The sequence below is a fragment of the Phaenicophaeus curvirostris genome, chromosome 20 (assembly GCF_032191515.1).
Source record: "Phaenicophaeus curvirostris isolate KB17595 chromosome 20, BPBGC_Pcur_1.0, whole genome shotgun sequence".
NCBI classification, from domain to species: Eukaryota; Metazoa; Chordata; class Aves; order Cuculiformes; family Cuculidae; genus Phaenicophaeus; species Phaenicophaeus curvirostris.
Genome location: NC_091411.1, coordinates 11,350,180 through 11,365,826, shown reverse-complemented (window position 1 = coordinate 11,365,826; position 15,647 = coordinate 11,350,180). Strand labels below are relative to the sequence as shown.

The 15,647-nt window shown below is 43.0% G+C and overlaps 2 protein-coding genes across 2 annotated transcripts in view; one reads left to right on the top strand and one right to left on the bottom strand.

Moving 5' to 3' along the window:
• PTGS1 (prostaglandin-endoperoxide synthase 1) overlaps positions 1-15,647 on the bottom strand; it is a 200,637-nt gene that overhangs the window by 136,211 nt on the left and 48,779 nt on the right. The gene's annotated exons all lie outside the window — the stretch shown is intronic.
• The window catches only part of TTLL11 (tubulin tyrosine ligase like 11), a 40,375-nt gene continuing 32,241 nt past the window's right edge, over positions 7,514-15,647 (top strand). Inside the window, 4 exon segments of the mRNA XM_069873598.1 lie at positions 7,514-7,645; positions 7,648-7,872; positions 13,136-13,232; positions 15,002-15,135. Of these exon segments, the coding sequence (XP_069729699.1) occupies positions 7,514-7,645; positions 7,648-7,872; positions 13,136-13,232; positions 15,002-15,135 (588 nt within the window).

Sequence of the window (15,647 nt, the reverse complement as noted above, 5' to 3'; positions counted from 1 at the left end):
GATGGGTTCTCCCTTCTTTGCGAAGCTCTTCTGTTTCCAGACAGGCTGCTTTTTTTGTTCCTTCCAAGTTACAACATTGCCTTCCCGTTTAAATACTCACATGTTTATGCTAATTTGTCTCTTATACAGCATAACTCAAAATAGGGTTTGTTTCAGGTCTGTAAATGCATTAATTGGTTTCTGCCTAATATGCTACTCTAGATACACACCTCGCCTGCAGATCCATCAGTCCAGTTCTTTGTTGGTGACTATTTGGTGGTCTTTTTGGTACTTTTTTTTTTTTTTTTAATCTTGGATGAATATTGATTTAAAAAATATCTGTTGATCTGAATGAATAACCTAGATTTTGCATGCAAGCGGCCTTGGACTGACTGAGCAAGATTCAGTCCTAAGCCCAAAGAGGAGGAGGTGCCACCTAGTCAGCCTGGGCTTGTGCTTCCTTTGATGAGAAAGCCAGCAAAGCTCAGCTGGTGAGGGGAAAAAAACCCTAACACAGCCACTGCTGGAGAGTCTCTACATTGATTCTGCAATACTGCATTTCAACTGAGACATGCACGAACCTGTCGTGATGCTGAGCTGCTGAAAGTTCCTCCTCGTTACCCTCCCACTGCCACAAGAGCTTTCCGATGTAAGTTGGAGTGTACAGACTTTGCTTGGGATGGTTCCATCTTAAAATCTGATAGAAAGGACAGGATGAAATAACAAGAATGGCCTTTTTATTTCCATCCTGGCGTCCTCCACTATCCTGCAGATTATAAAATTCTTTGGGTATGGGGAAAGAAACATCTCGTGGGAATCCTGAGGAAAATAAGGCGACTGATTTAATAAAGCTTGCAGTGCCAGACTGTGTTAGATCACAACTGAATGGAGGTGTTTAATATTCCATGTTCATTAACTTCTGTGAACTTTTTGAAGGGCTTAGCTCTTAAGGTTAATGGTTTGGATCTGTGCTTGAGAATCGAGTTTGAAGGCTGCTAAGCTTAAAAAGCTGTTAACTTTCTAGTTTGTTGGGCAAAGAACATTCTTTGACTCCTTCACAGTTAAGAAAGCTGTATGGCTTTTCTTCTGGATAATAAAACTGGGAAAATATGTGGAATTAAAGTTACACAGTACATCATCACGGATTTAGTCTAAACAAACCCCTAATAGCATTACTCCTTCCTGACGCGAACAGTTAGCCAAACCTCATAGTGGGTGTTTGCATCAGATGAAGGTACTGAGCTAGTTATTTCTTTGATGTGCAAAGCACACAGAGAAAGTCCCGTTCCTGTGAACACAGTAGGAGTGAAGCTCCAGAGACAGCTTCTTGGCTCCTTGCTTCAAGTGGTTTTGCAGAGAACAGGTTTATATCAGCTTGCTTTTTCAGGCGTAGGCTACTAAGATTTCTTCCCTTCCCTTTCTCTCACATGGATGCAAATTTCTGTCTGTATTGATGTTTACTCTGCGTGGCAATCATTCTTCCTATATAGTTTAACTGAAGAGACCTCAAATGTGATGTGGTTCAGGTTGCGGGTGTTATATGCAGGGAGTTCACTCATTCTGTCTGCTGGTTTGCTGAGAAGATAGCTGTTTCTCCCACCTGATCCTGCCAGGTTTCCTCCAAACCCACCTTCACAACTCAGATAAAGGAGTTGCAGAGGTGCTGCATCCTTTCCAAAGGAGACCAGGTCTTGATGCCAAGGAATTTTCCTCTCTTGTGCTAACCATTTTAAGCACTTATGTCTGCACGGCAGAACTGCAAAGACTTTAAATGATAAATAAGATCTGACATAGAAAGAAAATCAGACAGATGTCCAGTAATGGCAGACAAAGCCCCCGTTACAGGAGATCCCTTCCACATCAGACATGTCAGATCCAAGAGCATGCTTACTGTCTTGGCAGACCTGGTTTTGCCATGTGACACTATCAACATAATTAATTTTTATTTGTCCTGGTGCAATTTTTAGAGCAAAGTCTCTGGTGTGCTATCCTGCTAGCAGACTTGCTGTTACTGCCACAAAGTTTCATCAATTAAGACCAAAGGGATTTAACTGACTTACTGATGGCTTTATAGGACAGAAAGACGAATATAGGTGAATCATCTGGGCTGTGCAGCAAAGCAATAAAACCTTTCACTAATTCAAATGACTTTGAATATTATCTCAGTTACATGTAACAGTCATTTAAGAGTTTGGGAGTTGTTTTTATGCATAATCCTAACAACCAGCTTCTGTCCCGTCCTCCTACAGAGCAGGCTGGGCTGATGTGGGGGAAGGGGAGAAAGCATATTACAGGAATAACATGTTCTGCTAGAGGAGGAAAGAAACAGTGTATTGCAGTTGGATTTCCAAAATTTCAGGCATATTCTGCTTCCCTTACAATCGCTTTCTTTACTCAAGGAAGCAAAATTAACATAGCAAAATCTGTTGGCTTTCCTTGATATCTCGAGACAGTCAGCAATCCAACGTTAAGATGCAGGCTTAAGGGCAACAGCGTGTCAGTTCTCCACAACCATGAAACACTGTCATACAAAGCTCCTGCAAGGTCAGAGGGTTATGTATGTGTTTTTCCTTCTGTTGTTCTAGGAAGCTGTGCTCTCCTCTAGTGAAAAAAAAAGATCAGGAAGCAAAGGGAGGTAAAGATTTCTATTTCCTACTATGTAACTGCCCAACCTTCATTTAAATGACTCGATCTTCGGCTTCATTTTAACAGAAAAAATGGGCACAAATCAGGAACCCTGACCATTGCCAAATCTGAACTTTTCTGTGTAGGTAAATTATCAAAATAATGGATGAGATAGTTCAGAAATGTGGTTTGACCTCCAGTCCCTCTTGTTTGCTCCACATCAGATAACTATTGCTCATGATCAATAGGTGATAAACTAAAATCTTTGTTTAGCCAAGTAAGCCTGGGGGCACCAATCATGTTCAATAAATACTGTGTTATGAAATATGGAGGCAAGAATATATAAATACGGTCCTGTTGGCTGAAATGGTGCAATGTTACCCTCTGTTGTACTGGGGATTTGAAGAAAACAGAAAAAATTTGCAATCAAAATGTCTAAGTGAGGCTCTGAAGCTGCCACATGACATGAACTCAGAGATGACACAAGGAACTGTCATTGTTTCAGCTCCCTCAGTCACTGTCATACGTGTCCTCTGCAAGTACAGGGTTTGCTCGGTTCGATGATTATACCAGATTTGCATTGCTCAAGAAGAAACAGAAGCTTAATGTCTTGAAGGTTGAGCCTAGCAGCACAGCCAAGCAGTCTGCTCAGTAGAACTACAAGCCTCTTTCATGCATGGCCAGTTCCAAAGTTCTGTGCAGCAGGACTCGGGAATGAAAAATGTCATCTACAATTATGCATATTTTCATCACCCTCTGTCCTGCAAATCCCCCCACCCCAAGTACGTAGCAAATGTTTTGTTTGTGTATGTAGGTCAACCACAACTCTTCAGTGGTCTAACATAAACACTGGAAGCATAGGTTGACGTATGCAGATTTAAACCCTGTCTGAAGCGTAACACCACCCCTGACATTTTCCAAGTGGAGTCTGCGTGCTCGATATGTTTTCTTCTGACTTTTCAGTTTATAAAGCATTGCTTTCTTAAGGATTTGTGAAAGTACAACCAACAGAAGATACTCACCATCACTGCAAAAGGAACTATTAACTTCAGACATGGATGGAGAGTTCATAATGAGTAATTTATTTTTTTTTAATAGCTTGAGGAATGTTCTTTTTCAAAATGGAACATTAAAGTATTTCTGCAAATAATGATTATTTTGCCACTGGCAGGAGGCCAGTCTTATGAGATATTTTAAAAAGACTGTATATACTTTTCGCATATTATGTGCTACTTAATATTTTCTTTGTCTTAGCTATCTTTTAAAAAATAAAAATATAGAAAAGAATACACTTATTGTCCTTATGATGACAGATCAAAGACATAAAGTTTGATCCAGAGTCAATAACACAAAAGCTTACTGGAGGAAGTAAAATTTCTTGTTTAAGGACAGTGTTACTTACTAATCTCATAAGCTTGATGTTTTTCCATGTCTGACTCATGATTTCTGTACGCCACGAGTTGGCAGTACAGTTCAGCTTCAGGATGAGTTGCTTGGATCAGCACATTTTCATGATGTGAAACTCATACTGCTCAGTTTATGGTCTGGGAAAAGTGTAATTCTTAGGTCTTCACCAGGAATATTCCTGCAAATACAGGCAGAGCATCTGCTAGCACAGCTTGGGGAAACTGGCCGATCTCTGGAGTGATGCTTCGATGTGCTACCCATCAGCCGTTTACCCGTGCACTCCATGGGAAGATGTGGTTGCACACAGAAACATCAGGTTAACCATGTCATGGTATAATGACCCAGAAAGACTTAGGATAATTGACTGTGAAGTTGTTGTCCTAAGAGATGAGTTAAATGCTGTACAATTAAACAATGTCCTTCCTCATTCCCATGGTATCAGGCTAGCACCTCTCTTGTATTTGATATCCTGAATGTAACTAGTAAAAGTACAGGGACATTACAGTAGGAGTCAGATCAGAGCTCATACAAGGCCAAAATACTGTAAGGTTTATTAATGGAATTGAAATATCTCTTGAAGTTATGTGATACTGTGCCGGTACATGTCCATGTATACCAATACTCTTATCAAACCCCCTCCCATGTAGGACAGCACACTTTGTTCTGTCCTCCCAGTAAATACTATCGCCGCTGTGACACTGGAAGATGATTCAGAAAACATTTCATTGTTGTTTCCCCAGCACAGTCTAACAGATGTAGAGTTCTAGACATCACACATTCTTGTTCACTTGCTATCACAGAGAGGAACAATTTGTTCTTATCCACAACTCCCTCTGAGCAAGGGTCTCAGGAAATAAGCTTGTGTGGAAGAGCGCACAGAAACTTTAAATCTACCTTCTCCTCACAGGGGACAGATGATCTAAAGTTTCATGTATTTTCTCTCCTGCTGCTAGATCCAGCTTGTAGCATTCAGTGGCATAAACTCTCCTCCTGCATTACCTTGCTACCTTATTACTACTCAACCTGTACTTTACTCCCCTACCTTGCAGTACCTGAATACCATGTACAGCCTGACTTCATGCTGCACCATCTCTATTTATCTCAACATGAAATGAAGGTTTTATCTGTCCAATGCAATGCGACCCAGGTATCTGATGTATTATGGTTTCTTTGGTAGAGAAACAACTTGTAAACAATCAGCATGTAAGAAATATGGATGTATAATAATTAGATATAAAAATATTTCTCCTTTGCAATCATTTTCTTTGGTAATATATTTCCCATGCTCCAAAGCCTCTTAGTGCCTTGGCCAATGTTAACAATTTCCCTGGCTTTCCGTCAGCACTGCTGACATTGGTGATGATAAATCTCTTAATATATGTTAAAAAATGTTCATCCAAGAGCCTGGCAGTAGAATAAGAGAGAGTCAGAGTCAGGTCAGCATTGTAAATCACACTTCGGTTGGCAGGTACCAATGTCCGGTGGTGGTTGTTGAGACAACCAGGATGTGCCTGTCAGTGATGGACACAGAAAGACATCAGCTGGACGGACCATCCTTGCCAAAGTTACAGACCCCTCTGAGCTCCTGCTGCATGGGGAGATCTCCCAGGTTTTAATGATGAATTGTCATAGCTATAAAAACAATGCACATCATTTAACAGCAAACTGAGAGCAACCACACAATTCTGTAATTAATTAATTAGTTTCTTCATTGCCTGCAAGGCTAAATGGTGGAAGATAGGTAATGCACTGAAAGAAAATAAGTGTAGTGTTGGGGTCGCAGGCGAAGCTCTAATTTGCTGTTGAGTTAAGACAGTATCTTAGTGATTAAACTTCCTTCTTTATAAGCTACTGCTGACTTGTGAAAAAGGGTCCACTTGCACAGAATCAGAGTCATGATTGTCTGTCATGTGATGTGAAAATGAGACATCGATTCAGATGTTCCTAAAACCTGCTCTGGCAGGGTAAAAAATACATTCATGTCTCCTTCTGGTCTGAGAAACTCCGCAGTCAGGAGCTCTTTTATTTTAATTTACAGTTAACTGGAACTCCCAACTTTTTGCTGCATTTATTTAAGTTTTGCTTTCATTTAAATGATTTCTTCTGATGTCCTGGTTTAGTCCTGCTCCATATGACAGCTTCTTTAAGCAGAATCCTGATTAATCCTCTATTTTCTCCCCTCCTCAGACCTTGCAGGTAATCCTGGAATCCCTTGCAGCCAGGCTGCTTTTCCCAGGGTGCAGCGCCACCGCCTGCCCTGCACTTCCAAAATTCTCTAAATATCTGGGTTTGCTGCTCTAAAAGAGCTGGTTCACTCACAGGAGCGGAGAGGTTTAGATGGGATCTTAGGAAGAAATGTTTTCCTGTGAGGCCCTGGCCCAGGCTGCCCAGAGCAGAGGTGGCTGCCCCATCCCTGGAGGGGTTCAAGGCCAGGCTGGATGGGGCTTGGAGCCCCTGATCCAGTGGGAGATGCCCCCCACCATGGCAGGGGGTGGGATTGGATGGGCTTGGAGGTCCCTTCTGAAGGAAGGAATAAATCATTATGTTAAGGGTAAGCAATAGCGTAAGCAATAATAATAAAAATCAAATCTTGGCCAGGTTGCGGTTAGAAAAATGTGATTGTAACAGGAGTTTAGCTTGTTTACTAGCTGAAACAAGGAACAAATCAAGTATTGAAAATACAGTCCTTCAGCAGGAATAAAGGACAGACCTGAGCTCACCAAGAGGACATGAAGAAGATAAAGACCACCAGAGGCTTCTGAAGACACAAAGAAACTGTGACGTGCATACAAGAGTGGGTATGCTAATAAGCTCCCAGAAAAACAATGGACATATACCATGTTTCTGGGAATCTATATGGACATGTATGTTTGGATATGCATGATTAACTAGTATAGAAGTGATGTTACCAGTCTCAATAGTTGGACACATTAGGTGGATTACCCCATGTGTACCCCAGCGCCGTTTATTAAAGGAATACCTGCTTAATAATCAAAGGGGCATTGATTATTGAGTTTGGCTATTCATGGCATCACTTCCAACCCATCCTATGGTTCTGGCAGCACAGTATTGAGCTGAAACTGTGCAACACTGAGCAGATTGTGGAAACACCCAGCTAGGGAGATGTTTCCAGCCTAGTAGGTCCAGGGCAGCAGGGTGGGCTGAGGGAACTCAGGGGCTGCGGAAGCTCAAGGCCTGAGGAAGCTCAGGGGCTGCGGAAGCGCAGGGGCCGTGGTGCAGTGGCCTAAGGCAGAGAAGCGGGGCACTATCTCGCCGTACCAGCACCGGGCCCCCTGCCTTAGATGAAAATCACTGCCCCACGCAACAAGGAACGGATTTAACTCCTGAGCCCCGCGGCCGGCGGCAAAGGGGAGGGCTGGAGGCGCGGCCACACCCACGCGCCGGGCGCGGTAACCCGCCCGCTTCCAAGATGGCCGCTCCGCCGCGCCCCGTTCCCAAACACCCTCCCCGGAAGAGGCCGTGGGCGCCGCCCTGTCCCAAAATGGCGGACGCGGCTTCACCGCATCAGCGCCGCCGGGGCGGAGCGCGCGGGGTCAGCGCCCGGCGGGGATTGGCCCCTCGCGCGCCCCGTCGGCCGCGCGGCGCTCATGGCAACGAGGGGGCGGCGGGGCCGAGCGGCGCCGCGACATGGACCGGGAGGCGGAGGAGCCGCCCGGCTCCCCGGCCCTGCCCGCCCCGGGGCCTCGGGGGGACGGGGCGCCGCGGGGACGGGCCCGGCGCGGCGGGGCGGCGGCGGCGGCGAGGGGCGGCCGGCGGCCCCGCGTCACGGTGGACAGCTCCAAGGCCAAGACCTCGCTGGAGGCGCTGAAGATCAGCCTGAGGCAGCTGCGCTGGAGGGAGGTGAGCGGGGCGCTCGCGGGGCGCTGCCGGGGCTGCCTGCCCCTTCCCGGCCCGCGGGAGGCTTTGCTCGGCTCCCCACCCCCCCCCGCCGGCCTTGTCGCCCTCCCCTCCCGCACTTTGTCGCTCCCCCCGGCCTGTCACCCCTTTCCTGGCTCTGCCCGGGGCCCCCTGCCCCTTCCCCGCTGCCCCCGGCCCTGCCCGCCGCTCCCCCGCCGCTCTGTGCTGTGCAAACCTCCCCGCCTGGGGCCTGCCCTGGCAAAGCGTTCTCTCCTCTTCCTCCTCCTCCTCATCCCCTGGTGTCATTTTTTCACGGAAAGGGTCACTGGGCACTGGCAGAGGCTGCCCAGGGAGGGGGTTGAGTCCCCTTCCCTGGAGGGGTTTAAGGGACGGGTGGACGAGGCCCTGAGGGACATGGGTTAGTGATTGATGGGGATGGTTGGACTCCATGATCCGGTTGTTTTTTTCCAACCTGGTGATTTTGTGATACTATGATCTACATGTTGGCGTTATTTCTAATTAGATGCTAGGTCTGGAGGCTGCTCTGATTCATGATCAAGGCTGCCTTCGCAGTTATGCAAGCCAAAACAGGGGTGATTGGATATTATGCTCAAACTGATTGTGGAAAGGGCAAGGAAGAAATCTACCTCTGCACAGAAGTGTTTGGCGTGTTGTGTCAATTTGTGTTTCTTCCCTTTCACCGGTCCCTCACGGTGTGGGTACGTGACGAAAGGCTCATGGCACGGTACGAGGTGGTGTGACCGGGCAGATCAGCTGCATGATCCGATGGCAAAGCCTCTGCCTCGTGGATTATCCCAAAGGCGTGTCAAAGAGCTTTCTGTGTGAATGAAGTAATATTAAACCACCTAATAAAGCACGCGTAACAGACTTTAGTCTTCTAAATTGTTGTCAGTAGAGAGGTATGGCTTTGTTTTCTGCTACAGCTGGAGTCATATGTTTTCTTTCTGCCATGTGCAGAGTTCAGTGTCTGCCTGTCTGTGCTGGAGGCGTGACAGCATGGGAGCTGGAATGAAACTGATTCTTTGGAACTCCTTATTTAAACCCTGAAGAGATTTCTAATATGTATCAGATTATAGATGATAAATAGTTTTGAAATTGTGAAGATCTTCTTTCCATAACAACTCTATCAGTGGCTTTATGGAAATTGAGATGGCTTCGTGGAGCTTTTTGGGAAACTTCTGGCCCTGCCCACCACGGCACAGATGCTCCTTGCCTGGAAGAGTAACGCCTTCTCAGTCTTCATTAGTTTTTATCTTTGCTGTTTCCTGACCTTTTACTGTTTTGCGTATCTTATCCCCTGGATTCTCCTTGGTGTTCTGTCCTACACAATGACTTATTTCATGTGCTCTTGTTGATTTTGCTCTTGTATGATTTTGAAAGCTCTCCCTTTCAAACATTAAGAAAAATGTTTCCTTACACAACTCTCATTGGTGGGTACAGAGCCTTGGAAATAGTTTCACTGTTATGGCAAGACCAGCAGAGGGAACACACACACCATTGCAAAAAATCCTAGAAGTAGTCATGAAATGCATCTTTAAACACTGATGTTTTAGGGGCTGGTATTCTGCTGTTATCTCTTATATAGCACTTTTCAAGGTGATTGCATCTTGGGCTTTGATTTAGTATACTTGATCCTTCTCCCTCATCACTTCTTCTACATTTTTCCCCATTGCTGATATTGTTTTGTTTCTGGTCTTCTCTGTTTGTTGCTGGAAGCTTCGGCTTGAGTATTTTGTTGGGCAGGAGACAGGCTTTTTAAATTGGGCTCCTTTTTATCAGTAGCTTCTGTCTAATTGATAGCATCATTGCAGTATCGTATAGACTTTTGGTTTGTTTCATTTTTTTTTGTTTTAAGTTCTGAAATCTTGCTGTCATTACCCTGACTTGCTGGAAGGGCTTTGTTTCCATAATAGTTTGTTATTGCAATATTGCCATAGTCTGTTATTGCTCCCTGGTAATTTGTAGAAGTAAGTCATAATGTACTATGTGATTACAGAGTTGTCCACATGGCAATAGTTCATTTTAGTAACTAACATATGGTAAATACCATTATGATCAAAAAAAAAAAGGAATACTTTAAACATGGCTGCTATTGGTAAGCGATTTATTCTATGGTACTGACACATGAAGAAGAGGTGAAAGAATCTGAGGAAGAGCAGTTTGACTATTGAGATTCTGTTATTGGAAGCAAAAGACAGAAAAATACCCCATTTTTCAGCTGTAGGAATTTGGAGTAAATTAAATTATCAACCCTGCTAGCCCTACCTGGGGTCACGCACAGGGGTGGACCTTGTAAAAAGCATTGCAGACTTTTAACGTGCAGGGCAGCAAAGCAATTACTGCCCTTGTTAGACTGGACTGTCTGATGGAGTGTGTCGGATTCTTTAAACGAACATGATATGCCAGATGAAATAATGGGCACAAATTGAGCCTGCATCCTGGGTTTATTCATCACTTAATTGAAAGCTAGCCAAATAAATTATTTCCAGGAAAGTGGAAGAAGCAGATGTCTCGGGCATCAAATACCCCAGTGTTAAGTGTTTCATTTGTCTTGCTGTTCAGTAGCTGCATGGAGGCATAGGAATAGTTTGATATTTTATGCGAGGAAAAGCTGCTGGGGAGACAAGAGTCATTTAACTTGTCATTAAACATGATGGACCAGATTGATGTGGCCTGTGAGATGATTTAAATTATTGCTTTCCTATCAAAAGGTAGAGGTGACCTGTCAGACTCATTTGACTGTGATTGATAATTAGTGGTGTCAAAGTTGTGAAAACGCTACTGTTCTTTTTCTGGCTTCTGTTTTTTTTTTTGTTTTGTTTTTTTGTTCCAACAAATGCCCTCAACTCTGAATAAAAATGATTTTAAATAAGTTCTTTGAAGAGTTAGAGAGTTGATTGCGACTGTAAGTTGTTTGTGGTGATGGATCCCAGGCCTAGGCTCTCAGTTTTTCTGCATGGGACGGGCACACGGCACAAGGATGGCTCCAGTCATGGTACAAACACCTGTCCCTTGGCTGTGAGCACTCCGAGTCCCTGAGCTGTGAGCACTTTGGTGTCAGCCAGTGTGGATCTGAGGCTCATCCAGCCAAGACCAGGTAGCCGTAGACGGAAAATTTTATAAGAAGAGAGGACTGCTTCAAGTGTCCATTTTTCTCTTATGCACCGGGAGCTGGGGAGGGCATGGAAAGGCCTATCCTACCAAAATGACATTAATTGTATAGAATCATAGAACCATTAAGGTTGGAAAAGCCTTTTGAGCTCATCCAGTCCAACCATCAGCCAAACATCGCCATGCTGACTAAACCATATCTTGAAGCGCCACGGCCACACGCTTTTTTTGCTCCTCCAGGGATGGAGACTCTCCCACTGTCCTGGGCAGCCTCTGCGAGGGCTTCACCACTCTTTCAGTAAAGAATTTCTTTCTAATATCCAGTCTAAACCTCCCCTGGTGCAACTGAAGGCAATTTCCTCTGATCCTGGCACTCTTTACTTGAGAGAAGAGACCAGCACCTTTCTTGCTACAACCTCCTTTATGTTTATATCTCCCTGGCACTGTTTGTTCCTTCCTTACCACTGTTTTTACAGAAAAGCAATAGTGTAATTAAGAATCCTTCCCGCCTCACTCAGGCAGCGAGTTTGATCTCGTTGGATAATTTCAAATAATCTCGATCTGTCAGGAGCTGAGAAGTTGCTGTGCTATCCGAGTTGCTGACGTAGGGTGCAATGCTTCCCTTTCCAGCCCAGAGCTGCTCACTCTTCATCTGCTGTGAAATGATTTCTGTGCAGTGTTTGTAAAGTGCTTTGATATCCTCCGTAGATGAAAGGTGTTATATAAATGCAAATTTCATTCCTTTCATTTCAATTTTGCTTAATAAATAAATAAATAGTTCGGGTTTTAGTGGGAAGGGCGCTCAGAGACCTAGTGCTGCATCTGTATTCTGGATATACCTGTGGAGAGAGGTTAAGGCCACTGATTGTCTTCCAGAGCCTAACAGAATTAATTTTCACTTGTACAAAACCAGAATCTGCAGGCAGAATAATAATGAAATAAGGGAAGAATCCACTGGCTCTGTTTAAACTGGATATCTCATCCCTCTGAGTAAGGAAACAGAGAAAGGATACATTGCTCCATTAGCATTTTAAATTAATATTTCAAGGCTATTTACTGAGGAAACTGAAATTTTAATTAAAGTAGCAAATAACGTAATTCACTCAAAAGCTTTATGAGATTCTTTTTTCTGTCACATTGAAAAAAAAATCCAGTGCTTAAAGGAATGTTTTAAAGCAAGAAAAATGACGTTTGGAGCAAAGAACAAGTAGTTTCTGCAAAATACTTTGGTTCTTTTGGTAAATAAATGGTGGTGAAGTCATTGGGTGGTGAGGGTGGTACATCTTTCTTACAAGAATGTGCCAGAAATGCCACATATTCACTTGAAAAAGATATAACCTAATAATATAATAGAAGATATCCTGTGAATTTATTTCCTGTGGTGTTTAATTAATGGCATCTATGTTGAGTTGCATATAAAAGGTTATAAGAGCAAGTGTGGAAAAGTAAGAGTGCATTTTTTACAAAAAACCTGATTATTTTACTGTTTTAACAAATGTTTGATTTTTAACAGTATTTTCTTTTGCTTTGAATTGTTGATACTGCTCATTCTTGGAGTTTCTGTTCTTGCTACTGGAAGCTTTTTTTTTAACCACACTACTGCTATTGGAAACTGTTCCCATCAGCAGTTGGCATCGCTGTTCCAGAGCTCTTCAGACCGCGTAAAAAAGGTTGATCTTATTGATAACAGAAAACAAATGATGCAGTTGTCCAGTTTATGGTAAGGGAGGCATTGTCAGAGTTTGTTTGCTTCCTAGCTGAAGCACATGCTGTTGCTGGGCCTTTGTGTGCTGGAATTAAGTGCTTCTTAATGAAATTTTATTCCCTGTAATAGATTTTAAATTACAAATGAGTCATGCCTTAATTGTGGTTGATAACAAGCTTGGAGTTTCTCAGTACAGCTCATGCCTTGCAGGCGTTTGTTTTTAGTTTCTAGAAAACCTTTCGTGTTTTGTTAACATCTGGAGTTTTATGGAGTCTTGAGCAGATCAGAATAGTCTTAGTTTTGCAACCAAAATGGTCCGAAGACCATTTTTGAATGGTTTATGCTTCATATGAGTGTTTAGGAAGGTAAGGAATGAATGCGTGTTGCCAGGCTGCCTCCAAACTTGTCTCCTCTCTCTCTCTTTTCCAGTTTCCCTTTGGCAGGCGCTTGCCGTGTGATATCTATTGGCATGGGGTGTCCTTTCACGATAATGACATATTCTCAGGTCAAGTCAACAAGTTTCCAGGTACCTTCCTTCTGTTTCTAGTTTAATCAAATACCTTAACATGACTATTTTAACTGGTTTTGTGGTTTACTGGTTTTTGGTATGAATTGTCTGCTAAAAAGCTGATGGTATTATTGGCACATTACTGGTTTTGGTAAGTGATTTCTTCTTAGGGGTTAAGAATACAGAAATTGTTTTAGACACCATTCTGAAACTGAAATTAGTTCTGGAGAAAAGGTGTTTTTAATGAATATAATGCTTCATATGTATGAATGTAGGAAAAATAAGAGAGTTAGGCTATAATTTAAGCAAAGTGGGCAATTATTGTATGTTGTCTAGCACTAATAACAGTGCTGTATCTTTTGGATTGTATTTGATTTGATTCAAGGTAGAAGGAATCTGTTTTGTTTTGTACTCTGGACAATCTCAGGGAGAAGCTTGAAGCAGAGTTCCTCAAATGGATTTTTTAGTATTGAAGAGTTCATGTCAGCTTTCATTTTATGATAACTCTTCTACTTTTTTAAGCTCCCTTTTTTTCATTTAATCTCTGTTGAGACTTCTCTAAATAAGAGCTAAGAGCTTAGGTATTGACTTATCTAAGCCCTTTACTTCAGATTTATTGCTGCTGTTAGTATGCTGTGAGAACAGAAACCTCCAATATCACTCTGTGCTTTGTTTACCCCGACTGTCTCCTGTCTGTGGGAAATTCACTTTCAAGTATTGGATGGTGTGGTTTATATCTGTGTTAGATGAATTTTACCTGCTCTGTGTTCTGGCTTCTGTGTGGTAAGCGAGTGGCCTGCATAGCATTCAAACCCAGAGTCCTTCAGAACCAGACCTGGTTTCCAGGAATATCACGCTAAATGATGCTGTGTTTTACTAAGTTCTTTCTCTTGAAGAAGTGATCATGATGCTTTTCTTAGTTACTTGTGAGAGATTCAAAGAATCTGAAGGCCTTGGTCCTCAGGAAGGCTTGGAATCTCTCTTCTATAAAAATAGTTTGTAGTCGTAGTCCTGATGGGAGTAAGACTACAGCAAATGTGTGTGTCCCTCTCCCTGTCTGTCCTCCTGTAGATTTGGAACCTCCTGGCCAAAATTAAGGTTTGTAATCAGGCTGCTGAGTTCCTGGAGGTTTTGGGGAAATTTGCTGACCATGGAGGGGAGCAGCGCACAGATGATGTTCTCGCTGAGAAAGAAGCTGCAGCATGACCCATATAAGCTGTAGTATCTGAAAGCATGTAAACAACTCAAGAGTAACCCTGAATGCCCTGACCCTGAGAAAAGCTTCTGCCGAAGCTCCCATGGCATGATCCAAGCATGAGATTCAAAGCTGCAGGAAAACTGCTGGGTTTGGCTGCTTACACAATAACATGTTCTTTCTGGCATATTTGCTCAGATGAATACAAAGTGCAAAACATAAAGTGGTTGATCATATTTAAATGACAGTTTTACCTATTCCTGGAGCAACAGCAGGTAAGGGCAGTAAGTCTGGATTATGGCAAAGACAGTAGGTACTGTTTGACTAAAGGTTTCTCTCTATTGTTCTGAGCTGTATTTTTGATTGTAGTTTTTTTCTAATGTGATATGGTAATGCATATAATATGAAATACGACAGGTGACTGGTGTAAATATTTTGTCAGATTTTAAATTTTAAAATATTTTCAGCTTATTAACAGCAGTGACCTGAGTGCCTGCCAGTAGGGTGAGTGATCATACAACAACTTACTTTAAGGCTGAGACTTTAGTGTGGATTCTTTGTCACCTTTATACCCTGTTTGTTATTTTCCCAGGTATGACGGAGATGGTACGTAAAATTACACTGAGTCGAGCGGTGCGAACAATGCAAGATCTGTTTCCTCTTGAATATAACTTCTATCCTCGATCCTGGATTCTGCCAGAAGAATTTTCCCTCTTTGTGGATGAGGTAGATTACTTTTACTCTCAGAACTGTAAAATGTGTTGGATATTGTTGCCGTGTCATTCTTTAGCTTTTCATGCCTATCAGATGATTTAAAATCACGCTTGGGTGCTGTGGATGGCATCTTTTTTGCTTTGCCTGAGATCAGACGTAGGTTAGATGAACTGCTTTTGTTTGTTACGTTCTGGAATAAACTTAAAACCGGTTACGGGTCTCCGCATGCCTGGAGAGGTATCTGGAGATTAAACATGATAGAACCATGAGCCCTTTCCCTGCTTATTCTGATGAGTTTGTAAGGGCTCAGGAGGTTCCAGTGTGGTACTTCAGCAGGTCCATTATCACTGAAATCTTTTTACTCCATCCTGTCTGTTCTATCCAAACTCTTCAAAACAGTGTGCTGTTGAATATGCTCACGTCTTCCTGAATAATAGTTTGCTCTAATCTTTTGTTAAACCGTTGCTTTGCTTAGATATTCAATGTAGTAGAATGCCTTTCTTTTCCACTATTTTTGGAAAAAG